This window comes from Cheilinus undulatus, linkage group 6 (genome assembly GCF_018320785.1).
Source record: "Cheilinus undulatus linkage group 6, ASM1832078v1, whole genome shotgun sequence".
Taxonomy (NCBI): domain Eukaryota; kingdom Metazoa; phylum Chordata; class Actinopteri; order Labriformes; family Labridae; genus Cheilinus; species Cheilinus undulatus.
This window is the reverse complement of record NC_054870.1, coordinates 33280437-33293419: the sequence shown is the minus strand read 5'-3', so window position 1 is coordinate 33293419 and position 12983 is coordinate 33280437. Positions and strand designations below refer to the sequence as shown.

The 12983-nt window shown below is 40.3% G+C and overlaps 1 protein-coding gene across 1 annotated transcript in view; it reads right to left on the bottom strand.

Moving 5' to 3' along the window:
- Positions 1 to 2363, bottom strand: part of LOC121511084 (VPS10 domain-containing receptor SorCS1-like) — a 115130-nt gene extending 112767 nt beyond the window's left edge. Inside the window, exon 1 of the mRNA XM_041789615.1 lies at positions 1617 to 2363. Coding sequence (XP_041645549.1) covers positions 1617 to 2306 — 690 coding nt within the window. The 5' untranslated portion in view covers positions 2307 to 2363. The remainder of the gene's footprint in view (positions 1 to 1616) is intronic.
- Positions 2364 to 12983: the final 10620 nt, after the last annotated feature.

Below are 12983 nucleotides of genomic sequence, written 5' to 3'. Positions count from 1 at the left end.
TTAATTATGTCAATTTCCATAGTCATTATGCTGATGACACACAATTATACGTATCTGTATAATGAACCCAAATGTGTTAAACTGCCTCACAGCCTGTGTGTGCTTCACCTAAAAGAGGGATAACTTTGTGAAACTCAATGAAAGGCAAATAAGGAATAAATACTTTTACTTAGCCCGAGGCCAAAAGAGATGTGCTATCCAAGGAACCTCGGATCTCTGGTTCTCCAGATCAAGCCTCGACCCTGTGTCATAATGTGATCCTACTAATAAATCTGGCATCCAAATCAGCAGTCTCTCATCTCAGCAATATGGCCAGAGTGAGTTTATATTCACCGAGATGTTAAAAAATTGAATTCATGCTTAAATTCTTAGCAAGCTAGACATTTCCCCGTTCTTACTGAAAAGTCTATTTAAGGGCTAGAAATTATTCAGATTCCGCTGCTTGACTCGTGATCAAAACACGAAAGAGACAGCATACCAGTGTGGTTTTAGATGAACTCCACAGGGCTCGGCTCATCTTTAAGAGCCTATTTCAAAGTCCTCCTGCTTGTACAAATGTAAGTGGCTTTGACCCGCTTACATTGCAGACCCCCTGTTGTTTCTGGAGCTTTCCCATTCACTCACATCCCCAGCTGCTGGTGGCTGGATGTTCCAAACCGCAGGAATAAAAGAAGTGGATGTTCCCAAACTGGTGAATGCCAGTTCCCTTGATATTAGGAAAGCAACCTCGATGAGCACAGGGTTAAAACACATTTGTGGTTGCTTTGAAAGTTGGACTGTTTATCTCTATTAATAAATTCATGCCATTACTATTAGGCTATTTTCTGCTCCATTTTGCTCTTCTTTAGGCTATTTACTCTTTCTACAAGTCACATTTTTAAAATAACATGCAGATTCAATTAAACTATTGCTAATAAGATTTCTAAATCAGAATTTTCTGCATTGTTACTCTTGATTTTACCCTCTTAGACACAGATAAACATGTTTACTTTAACACTGAGATGTATGTTTAACCTTTGGTTTAGCCGCAACCATCTCTCTATTTATGAGCAGGGTGGATGAGGCTCCAGCAAGAAGATAAGGTGCATGAAAAGGTTCATTGATCACATTTATGGATGAAATATGAGCCTGTAGCCGACTGCCAAAATAAGTGATTTCAACCCTAAAAAAATGAAAAATGAAATTAAAAAACAGCCCAATTTACCTTAAAGTGAGAGGATGTATGTGAAAGTGAGGGCAATCATTTATTTCAAATTCAACCAGAGCATTAAACTTGTGTTAAAATTTGTTTTCTTTCAAGTCAATTAATCAGTGTCTAATAGTAGTAGGTGTCTGTGCGTTTCTAATAAGAGTGAGTCAGAGGAAAAGGTATAGAGAGAGGAAGAGAGAGAGAGAGAGAAGGGGGCAAGGCAGGACTGATTCCCTAAAACTCCGCAACCTCTCAGCAGTCTCACATTAATCTCTGCCTCGCCTCATTTACTCCATCATTCCCAGTCATAACATGTTTTAAACGGCTGAGTTGACACAGTGGAGGCCAATTGTAAGCACTGACCACGCTGCGTCAAAACAGGCGGAATCAGGTCCGTGCGTAAATCTGCTGCACATGAACTACTTACACTGCTGTTCTGTCCGGACCAGTGCACCATGGCCTGGTTATGCGCCGTGTCCCCAGTCAGTGCGAATGTAGAACTTGTGAGCTGAACCTCCTCCTGGTCCGCAAACGAAGCATCCTCCCCGCCCTCCTCGGGTCTGAATCCGGACCATGCCTCTGCGCTCCTCGCGCCGCGTGTTCGTCTCCAACTGGGCACGTCTGCATCCTCTTCCCCCGTTAAATCAACCTGCTGCGCCCCATTTTCAGCGATAAAGCTGTTATTCTCTGATTTTTGGGCGTCAGTGGGTGATGGGACAGCCACACTTAGAGATTTAACTTCCTGCTGGGAAAGTTTTTGCTGACCGTTCAAGGCGTCCTTCGTATTATTTCCCCCCAGCCGTCGCTGCACTTTAGACGAACTTTCTTCCCTCGCGGTAAATTCCTCAACGTTGCGCTTTTTTTCGCCTCCTTCAAATGTGGATTTGGCTTCCGGTGACCCCTCGATAAATCCAACTAACTCCTCAACTGGTGTCTCGTCAAAATCAGCCAAATCCAGCGCTGAGAGTTCCCGGGGAAACGCGTTGATAAGCGGCAGCTGGCACGAGGGAATGCACCTCACCTCCGCTTTCGTTCCGCCCTGGATGGAAGTTAGGGTGAAGAGCCAAATCCACTCCGAGAAAACGGCCAAAAGGAAGTGACCGAGGCGCGTCTCCATTCTCCGTTAATTCCTCACCTCAGGCGTGTTAAAAACATATCATTTTTATTTACTCTTCAGCGCGTGTCTGCCGTCACCTGGCAAAGTGGAGTCCGTGAATGCACTGTAGGGAGGTGCAGCAGCAGCGCGCGGACAAGTGTTCCCAAGTACTGATGCAAACGATGCATCAGAGGAGGAGCTGGAGGCTGAATCCTGGACGAGTTGGGGAGAGGGGGCTCGTACCCCGCATACCCATCAGCCTGGATGAAAAAAAAAACAGGGCGTACTCTTAATGAAGTAATATTACTGGAGAGGCTCGTGGTCCCTTTGTGGTTTTTGATCACCACTGTGCCTTATTCTTGCAAGGACCATCATCTTGTAGGTAATTATGCCTCGGATTAAATCAGCTTGAGGGATCCTCAGGTGTTGGAGCACCCTGGGGAGAAGTGCAGAAACATTATTAGGTGTGCCCCTGCTCCTTTTTGTGTGTTAATGCTCCAGACATGAGCTTTATGGAAGATACAATGAGCCTTTGCATTTTCCATTAACAGGAGGCTAGGTAATCAATTAAAAGGATAGCCTGTGTTCACTGTCAATTATGCCCCTGCAGGTAATGACTCTGTTGTGTCCTGCCTGCAAAGTGGCATGGAAATTGTTTGCAGCTCTCCTGTTATCCATTCAACACAGCTGAATGCATATTCCCCGACATTTTCTGTTTTCTGCACCCTTTTTACAGGTTAATGGACAGTTGTTAGACAGAGAATAATGCCAAAGATTCAAACCAAACACACTCTCTTCATCACTGGACTCTGCTGTTTAATATAAGCACAGATGCAGGTGCCATAGCAATAATTGTGAACCCATTATTGTCATGCAATGCAGCCCCCTTGGGATATATATTGTTATATTTCTCTATACTTTGGGCTTTGTTCCAGTCAGCTAATGGTAAACCATTAGGAGAACTAGGGGCCCGTCCAAACCCCGTGATTAGATTCTATTTCTGGGCAACGTTTCGTCAATAGGATGAGGATGCTGTTGACTGGTGACTGATGCCGAAGAGACTCCTTATATTGAGCTGTGTTCTCCCCATCGCTCTGAGCTGCGACGTGATCCTGTTCCACACACGGGTCAACTGCACAGAGATGTCTTTCATTGGCAGCCATTAGTGATGCAGTGAGCAAGAGCTGTCTCAATCTGTTTCAGTTAGCCCCCACCAGACAAGGGGAAACCAGTCTATAATGCAGATTGATGGCTGACTGAGAATTTCAATCATGGAGAACATTGGCTGAAAAGCTCAAGTCTTGACTGTAATGCAAAGCTAAAGCTCAGTCCATCTATTACAGTGCAGAGGACTTCTTTAAAGGCACTAATGCTTGTGTCAGTGGCACCTGTACAGCTCTCTGCATGTATTTTTTACCAGCTCTGACTTAGTCTGGGTTACATCTCCAATGACATTGTGAAGCCATTATAATGGATTTTTGCCTGACCCGTCTGCTTGGTTTAGACATGGATGGTTGTGCACAGGATGCATGGCTTTGAGTATATGAGGTCCGTTTTCTTAGAACATTGTCATGTGTCTCTTGGAGAATTTCTGTGCTTGATATAATTAAGCATCAAAAGATGGATGCAACTGAGGTGTTGTTGCATATAACTGAGTAATCTGATTTTTCTTTGATGATTATACAAATGTCAAAAATTATCAAAAAAGCATCGCAGAATTACACTGCAACTAAGGCGACATTTAAGAACGACTTCCTTTATCTGAAAAACTGTCAAAATCTCAAAGGTATTCCGTTTACAATGTTCAAAATTAGCTAACAGGAGAGAAATATCAAATTCAAGAGCCTGGAATCAAAGATTGTGTGGTATTTCTCATCCAAAAAATGACATGAATAATTAAACAACCATTCAAATAGCTCCACATCATGGTGCTTATCCTGTATTTAAAGCTCATGTGAGGAATTTCATTGATTTCTGTGACCCATGTGGACAAAACCAGATGGTTTGTTTATTGCTAAGTATGATCTTTGCAAACTGTATGTAAGAGCAGATTCGCACTTGCCAAACTGAACCATGCCCAAGCCTGCTAGACCCCAAAGTTTCAGTTTGTTTGACTAGTGTGAGTGCTCTGTACTGCACTCAAGCACAGCGTTCTTCCTTAGCCTTGGCACTGATGGAAGATGTGTGCTTCAGCATGGTTGCTCACAGGAATGCACAGGTGCACAACGGGGACATGATGTATAATCAATGTATGTATTCCTCTTGATAATCAGTTGAAACATGACCCTCAAATTCCACATACTCCACTTGCACAGTAATCTGCACACTCGAGAGCAAATCCCTCCCTCGCTAAACAATCTCTGGTGCTCTGGTCTAACTCTGAAGAGCAACAACATGAGATACATGCTAGGTCTGTTTTCATTGGAGGCCACTGCTGAAACACGTCAATCCCCAAAGAGAAGATCCAAACGGGAACGACAGCGTTCAAAGCATCCAGTCAATTTCAAAATTCAACACAGTTCACACACTCCTGACTGTAAATCTCATCACTATATCAACATTACATCTTATCCTGATGCGCAAGCCACAGGTCAACAGTGGGTCGGAGGGTCACAGGGGTCACATGACTCCATGGACAAGGAAAAGATTGTTTTTGAGGTGGAAAACTTAAGAATTTTGTACGAAACCACACATTCTGTCTAGAAAATAAAAGGCTTTAAACGTCCTAATTTGTTCATCAATGGCAAAAGCAAAAAATCATGGACAACAACATTGAAGTCAAGGAAAAGTGAACTGTTGTTTACATACTAGTCCTGCATGAACTCGTCCTCCCATGATCTTGTGATCTCTAGTCACAGGCTCAGGGCCGCTCCCATGGCTGTGCTCCATGTCAAGAACATGGCACAGGTGGATGTGCTAGTTAGAGGGCCATATCTATATCTAACTATGTGATAAGTTAATTTACCAGGGCAGTCTGGCTGCAGACCGCACATCTCTGATGGCCCCTCTCAAAAACTCTTCATGTGAACAGCAGTGCCTTAACTTGCCAGTACAACATATTTCCAGTTTCAGATAAAAAAAAAAAAAGAAACAACTTTATTCATAAACAAAGACTGGAAGTTACATTCATGAGATAACCACATTGCAAACTAGGGATGAACTATTTGGGAAGATAATAAATAGCATTTTTTCCCCTAATATTGCAATTGTGAATTGTCATGCGATTATGTCTTAAGTGCCTCATGTTATGTATTTTCCAACAAACACAAGTCATCAATCATTCTATACTACAACAACACAATATTACATTAAACAAGGGCTGAGCCATAAAAAAAATCTAATTGTGATAATTTTGACTCGTATTGCGAATTTGACATGAACTGCTGCATATTTAATAAGAAAAAAAGTACAAAAATGAAGAAAGTAGGATTTTTTTTAGACTTCTCAAAAAAGGCTCTTGAATGATTGTAGGATACTGTATGCCATGGCTAGATGTCTTTTATACATTGCATCAGTTGCACTGTAATTAAATGCAGCAATGCTTATGTATTGTCTCTGACAAATAAACGGATAAATAAATGATTAAATATGTAATGCATAAAATATCTGTTGCATAAACAAGTTTTAAACTGGTATTTTGACACAAATTTCAGGTTAAAGTACTCTTGCACCTTCTGTAATTTGAAAATTGCATCAGGCCATATTGTGATTTGATCTAATTTTCATTTAATTTCCCTGCCCTATTGCAAACATTATAGACTAAGCAACATTTCATGGATAAAACAGAGAAAAAGGACAGAGGTCTAATCTGGAATCAAATTATTTAGAGATCCGTTTTAGAAGCAGATACACAAACACTGGCTCACTTTAGCCAAAGCTAAAGCTAACATAGATAAGCTAGGTATGGAATAAACGTTACTTCATAAGTTAATGTAGCTAAGTTAGCTTTAGCAACGTGAACTTTTGCAAACATAGCTAAAGCTAACATAGCTACAAAGCTGCTTTGTGAGCTTAGCTTTAGCTACATTATCTACATAGTTTTCACAGCTAATGGAACTACATGAGATACATTTGCTGCACATAGAGTGTTTTCATGGAGGACAAGTTTGTTACTTGTTAGCAGACTTTTTTTCTTGGCTTCATGTAACATGTTCTAGTCAAGTTTTGCAGGTCAGGTTTTCAACTTTTGACTAGTAGTAAACTCGAGATTAATCGCAAATTAATCACACTTTTTTGTCTGTTCTAAATGTACCTTACAGGACTGTTTCTCAAGATTTAAATACCCTTATCAACACAAGTGGACAAAAATGCTTTCTTTATGCAAATGTTGGTTCATTTTAACAACCCCAAACAAAACAGATAATGTCCAGAAAATTCTCTACACTAAGCTCAAAGATACTGAACACTCGAAAAATCTGCTGAGAGCATAACATGGTAAACTCAAGCCCAACAAGCCACAACAGATTGAGATACTGACTTTAATGTAACATTACTGAATTATACCACAATGTAGAGTCTAACTTTAGACTTTACACCAGGAGGACTCACAACAGGATGTTACAAAAAAAGAGACTAAATACAGTTAGAGAATTACACTACAGATCACTGGGAGAAGTCAAGTCTCCACTGAGAGCTCAGCAGTAAGACACAGACACATCTAATGGTGTTTCACTGTCCTGATGTGGTCAGAGGTGAGTAAGGTGGACACACCTGCCCTACTCACGAGAACAAGCAAGTAATTACTGAAAAAAGTCTGCTATTATTTATCATCTTTTTATTTTCAAACTAAAAAATGTCCAAATGTAAAATAAATGCTGACAGTAAGAAATTACTGTCATCAGTCCAGTAGATTTACTAGAATTATGTCAATAAACACACATTTGAAGCAGCTTTTCAAAACTCATCAACACACAAAGTAAAAGAAGTCTCAGTGGAGAACTTTTAAGGTGTACTGAGAGGACTCAACCATCTTTTCATTCTTCAGATCACAGAAGAGCTACAGATTTATTCTCAAACATTTTTCTCTTCATAAATAAAGGGGACCCACAGTCTAATAATGCTTTTTAGCTTATGATACTCTACAGAGCTTCTTCACTCTCAGGCTCACCTGTCTGCACCTCTGCTCCCCTGTCACCAGAGGTGGGTATATTAACGCGTTACATTTACTCCATTACATGTATGCTACTCGAGTAGGTTTTTTAAAAAAAATCCTATTTCTGAGAGTAGTTATTGAGCAGAGTACTTTTTACTTCTACTGCATTACATTGGGCATGCACTGGTCACTACTTTTACTTGTCTATAATTTAGTTTCATTAAGTATTTTTTTTACACTCAGCTGAGTTCTCACAGCAGCGTGAGGTAAAATCCTCAGCACCACAGAGTAAACGGAGGAGTGACCCCTGAATAATATGTTGTAATGCAATACGTTTTAATAAAGGTAAAAGATTTTTGTATCTCAATGGGAATAAATCCTGGTTAAATAAAGGTTAAATAAAAATAAATAAATAAAAATAAATTGCACAAAATAAAATTACTCATGAAGTTATTCACTACCTGAGTAGTTTTTTTAATAAGGTACTTATTTACTCTTACTCAAGTACTTATTTTTATGAGTACTTTTACTTCTACTTGAGTAATTATTGTTGCTAAGTAACAGCACTTTTACTTGACTACTGTAACTGTGTACTCTACCCCCCACTACCACTGTCACACACCAGCCTCTGCTGCTCTGTCTCCTCCTCCTCCTCCTCATGATGTAGCTGTGCACCATGCATCAGACCATCTCTTATAGGAACAGCAGAGTCTTTGACACTTTTGCGGCATCTTGATTGACCGTTTTTTTTTTTTGTTTTGTTTTGTTTTGTTTTTTAATTTAGGGTTTATTTACAGTTCCAATCAATCATTTTAGTAAGTTTCATTTTCTTCGAATACTTTCACTTTCAAGCAGGAGCTGAGTGAGGATGGGGGAGGGGGTAAACAGGCCTTTAGGAGATGTGATCAGACCAGTTAACAGTCAACAGTCAATATAAAGGGTCAGCGCAGCTGTAGTGCCGGTTCATAGCAGGTATAAATAAATGAATAAATCACGCTGGCCTAAAAGTGAGTCAGCTCACTGGGAAATGCCCGGTGTGCCAGATAGCGAGTCCATCCCTGCTTGCAGTGTTGTCTGAGCATCTCCATTGTAAACAATCCAGTATGACTAAGGGGCGGCTCTCTGCATTAGCGGTGTGCTTGGCCAGCGAGTGGTACAGGCTATTTAAGACTCTACGAACTCCTAGTAACTCAGTTCATGCTGACAGTAAGAGAAATAACTTCAGTCTTATCTGGCATGACCTCAAAGCTCAACCTGCTATTCAAAAGTCTCTGTCCTTCTATCCATTTCTGCTGGCTTGCACTGCATTATGGCGGTGCCACTTCCTGATCTGGCACACTACAGGATGGGTCAAGGGTCACACAGAACGCACATGGGTTAATCATGCAACAAAAAAGTTAGTGGTGTTAAAAGTAATCTGAGTTAACGTGATATTGACGTTTTAACTTTGACAGCCCTAATATCAATACATCGATTGGTTTATTAATTATCCAATCCTATCGATAGAAAGTCAAAACATCAATCTATATCCTCACCTTAAAGCTACACTTTTAATTTAAAAATCCCCTGCATGCCTGTTAACAGTTTCTACCCAGCAGCAGCATCTTCAACATGCTAGCTGTAACAGCAGTTGCTTAAAGTTTGGGCTGAGATAAAGAGAATATCCTCTCCGCTCTCAGCTGTGTGGACAGATTTCAGACAGAGACTACACCAGGGCAGGTGTCTCACCTTAATTTATCGAATACATCTGTCCAGTGTTTTCATCCATATACAACTATCTTTTGAGATCATTTACAGATAAAAACCACTCTCCTCGTGTTATGGGTGAAGTAGTGTGAGAGTCTTCTTACAAACTCCATGGATTAAGGGAGAGGGAAAAATCTGCTGCTGCACGCCCCCTTTGATACACTGATTGAGGCCTGGTGTCTCGCATTAGATTTATAATGAAAATATAAGATGTCAGAACTCCACACGGTTCAAGAAGGACAGCTGATCTCTTTAACCCCCCACTCTTGTTTTGAGGCTGAAATAAAACTTTGCTTTAACTCCTCCATTTATCAAAATCATGATTGCAACAGATCAAAACTAATGTTAATTCATCCCTGTAACACCACATGCCACATATTTAAATTTGTTACGATCTCATAATATACAACAAAACAACAAATTAACTATCTGCCATGTTATCAGCCCCTTATGTTTTGTATGAAGTTCTGATACAGACTAGAAATATCTTTTCAAGTTCACGTCTAAATAAGCTCAAGAAAAAATATTACAGTTCTAAATTATTTCTTAAGTTTTAGCTTGTATTTCTGTTCTGACAGAGATGCTGTCTCACATAAATAGTCTGCGAGAAGGGTGGTCATGTACGGTCCGCAGTCAGACCCCTCTTAAATTCACATTATTGTTATCCATCACTATCGTTCCATGTTCGTGGAACTGCACTGATTCCCCATGATTCGTCGGCGGATGGCGGCGAAGTCGCTGTATATGTGGAAATTGGAGGTAAGAGTTCCAGCCTGTCACTTTAGAAGCTCCGTAAAGATATATGCATGTTCTTCATCAGTTGCCTTGCTGTGAGGTTGACTCCCTTGTAAGGGTTGCTGCAGCTTTGTCATATTGGGAAATATTTAACACTTTCAAAAGTGTAGTTTAACTATTATAGACAATTTGAAAGTGTTAAATCCAACTCTATGTGAATTAACACTGTCTATTTTGCGGTGTGTTTTACTTTATTATACATGTGTGACTTTATCTGAACAGCCTGGTTGGAGATTTAATCGCTTGCTGTTTTGGCCAATAAGGAAAGATGATATAATGTGCAACTCCTCAGTAGCTACTTAGTACAAACAAAGTAAACTTCGCCTGAAATACTTTTACTTTTACTTGAGTAAATTTTAACTTGAGTAACTGTACTTTACTTGAGTACAACAGTCGTGTACTTTTTCCACCTCTGCTGATTCCAAGACCAAAGCCTTGCATGAGTCTTTATGACGGGGGGAGGTTTTTAGAAGAGGTAACTGTGCTCAGGTCCAGTTGGGGCTGAAGTAATGTGAGTGTGGGCCAGTGGGGCACTGGGAAGGGGGATCAATCTGTGAGTGTGTACATTATAATAAATCTCTGGCAGGAAGAATGAACAAAAGCCTGTTTCAGCCGCATGGTGTTTATCCCTGAGTCTTCTTTGGCTGCAGTTCCAGGCAATAATAGTAAAAAAAACAATATAAAAATGGCCATTCTTGTTGCTGATGGTCTTGAGTGTATTTCAAGGGCATATATAGGAATCAAAATTCATTTAAGCCTGTTTCATTACCCATAAAAAGTCTTCCCAGGAGCAAATAGATTATTCTTTGACGCCACAGTGAGAGGATGAAGTTCTGTGAATGTAAAATCAATAAATGATTTTCAGAAATGAGCTGAGGAATCATATGTCAAAATAAAACCTTTGTAGACAGAGGAAAGTACCAGAACATTCTAGGAGTCATAAAGGATGCTTTAAAAATCAAATATCCTTGACAGATCTCTTTGACTCCCTCACAGACTTAAAGTTTCTCAGCAGGATGACAGATTTCAGAACTGATGTCGTAGAGCACATTATTGTGCAAAACATGGCAGCTGAGTGGAATCATTGTCTTCTGGCAGACAAGATTGCTGCTTTGCCGGCTGTCACACAGGCTGAATACAAACTGCGTTCTGCTCCCCGAGCTCATACTTCTCAGATGGAGACTTGTGAGCAGGGAGTGAAAAGCACACAAAAGAACAAGACGACAGCGATTCATGTTGGTGGATTATTCTGTGTTTTTAATTTAATTGAATTCGGCGGGAAAAGAAAAGAGCAGTGTATAGTGCGCCCCTGAAACTGGACCTTTTCCACACTGATGTCTGGTTCACTTTCACAACCGTCCTAATTACCCGGGTGATCATAAGAGTGGAAAAAACGGAGCAAAGACGCTAAGGACATTAGTTATGCACAGTACATTGTGTCGCCCTTCTGCTCCGACTAAAAAGCTAACATCTGCCTTCACTGCTGCTGTGCTCTGAGCAGAAACAGCAGTGTGTGTCCATGACAAATAACACACACACATTTGGAAGAGAAAAATAATCTTATCTTTTCACACTTCAATAATTGCGTACACCTTATCCTTGTCTATGAAAAGGGAGGGAAAAAGTGTGGAACTTCTATGGCAGGTTTTGTGATTCGGCTTCACACTGATGTGTTATGAAGCACACTTGCTGTGTTAGGAGGTGTTGGAGGCAGCAATACACACCTGAGACATCCACTTCAATTAGTGCTGAACACACCTCTGGGAGAGCAGGGGAGAAAATCGCCCTTTTCAAATAATGATTTCAATTACGTTATTGAGAGATATAGTGAAATGCAATACAGACAGCGGGTTAAGTGCTCTGACCTCTGTGAAAGGCTGAGGGGTGTATCCTTTTCATATCACATATCCTAGTTACTTTGCCACATATAAAATACAATATCTGAGGAAAGTGAAGAAGATACGCCTCCACCTCCAGAAAAATATACAATGTCACAAGAGCATGTGAAAAGACTCATGCCATTTAGCAGAAATACACTTCTCTCTGCTGTTTTTATTACGGATCGTCTTCTACTTATTTTAATGTGCAGTTGAAACAGCTTTAATTCTTGAACCTTCAGGTCTTGCATATAAAAAAACTCATTTAAAACCATAATTTATTTAGCAAACATTCAGTAATGAGGTAAGGTAGTCACAATTTTTCATTGTTTGGTTAACCTTCAGCTTTCTGAATTTGCCTTAGTGCAGCTTAAAACAAACAGCAGCTTTGTGTTATCACAGAATTCACATTAGAGAAAACTAACTGTTAGGGAGGTTTTGGGAGAAGTTCATGTTCTCTTAGCTACAGTGCTTGATTTTTTTATCCCCTACAGTGCCAAGAAACCAAGACGTACTGTTGTTGTACAGTCTTGGCTAAGTTGCCAATGAGAGTGGTAAGTGGGAGCCAAGCAGCAACCTCTACGGTTCAAAAAGTAAACCGATGTTGAAGCGCTATCAACTGCAGTTCCTCGAGTGTCCACTTGAGGCTGGCCACAAAAGACCTGTGAGTCACATACACACCCATTCAAAAAAAAACAAAAACAAAAAACAAAAAATAAACTTTACAGCCATAAATGTTTAATTTGTTTTTAAATTAATGATTAGAAACATTATATATGATGGCTTATAAGGGCCAATGTAAAATATAATAAAAAGAAAAATCTGTTAATTTTTCAGCTGAAAAAAGGGGGGGGGGGGGGTGATCCCAGTTTTGGGGATTATAACGTCAGTTTTTTACAAGAATTTCAGAGTTTAAAAAGTCAGACATTTATGAACGGGACATGGAGGTATACCAGAGATTATCAGTGAACTGCGAACATGTGCGCGCACCTGAAGGGAGCCTTGAATTCGATAAAAACATTCACTCTACAAACGCGAGAGCATGGAAACATTAGCGCTAAGGGCCTCGCATCACCAGTTTTTTCTCTGGGAAGGAAGGGGAATACTGCTACCTGATTGGTTTGTGAGGTGTACAAGCAGTTCGCTTGTGCAGACCAAAGCATTCGGAAGCTGAAAAGAAGACGCCGC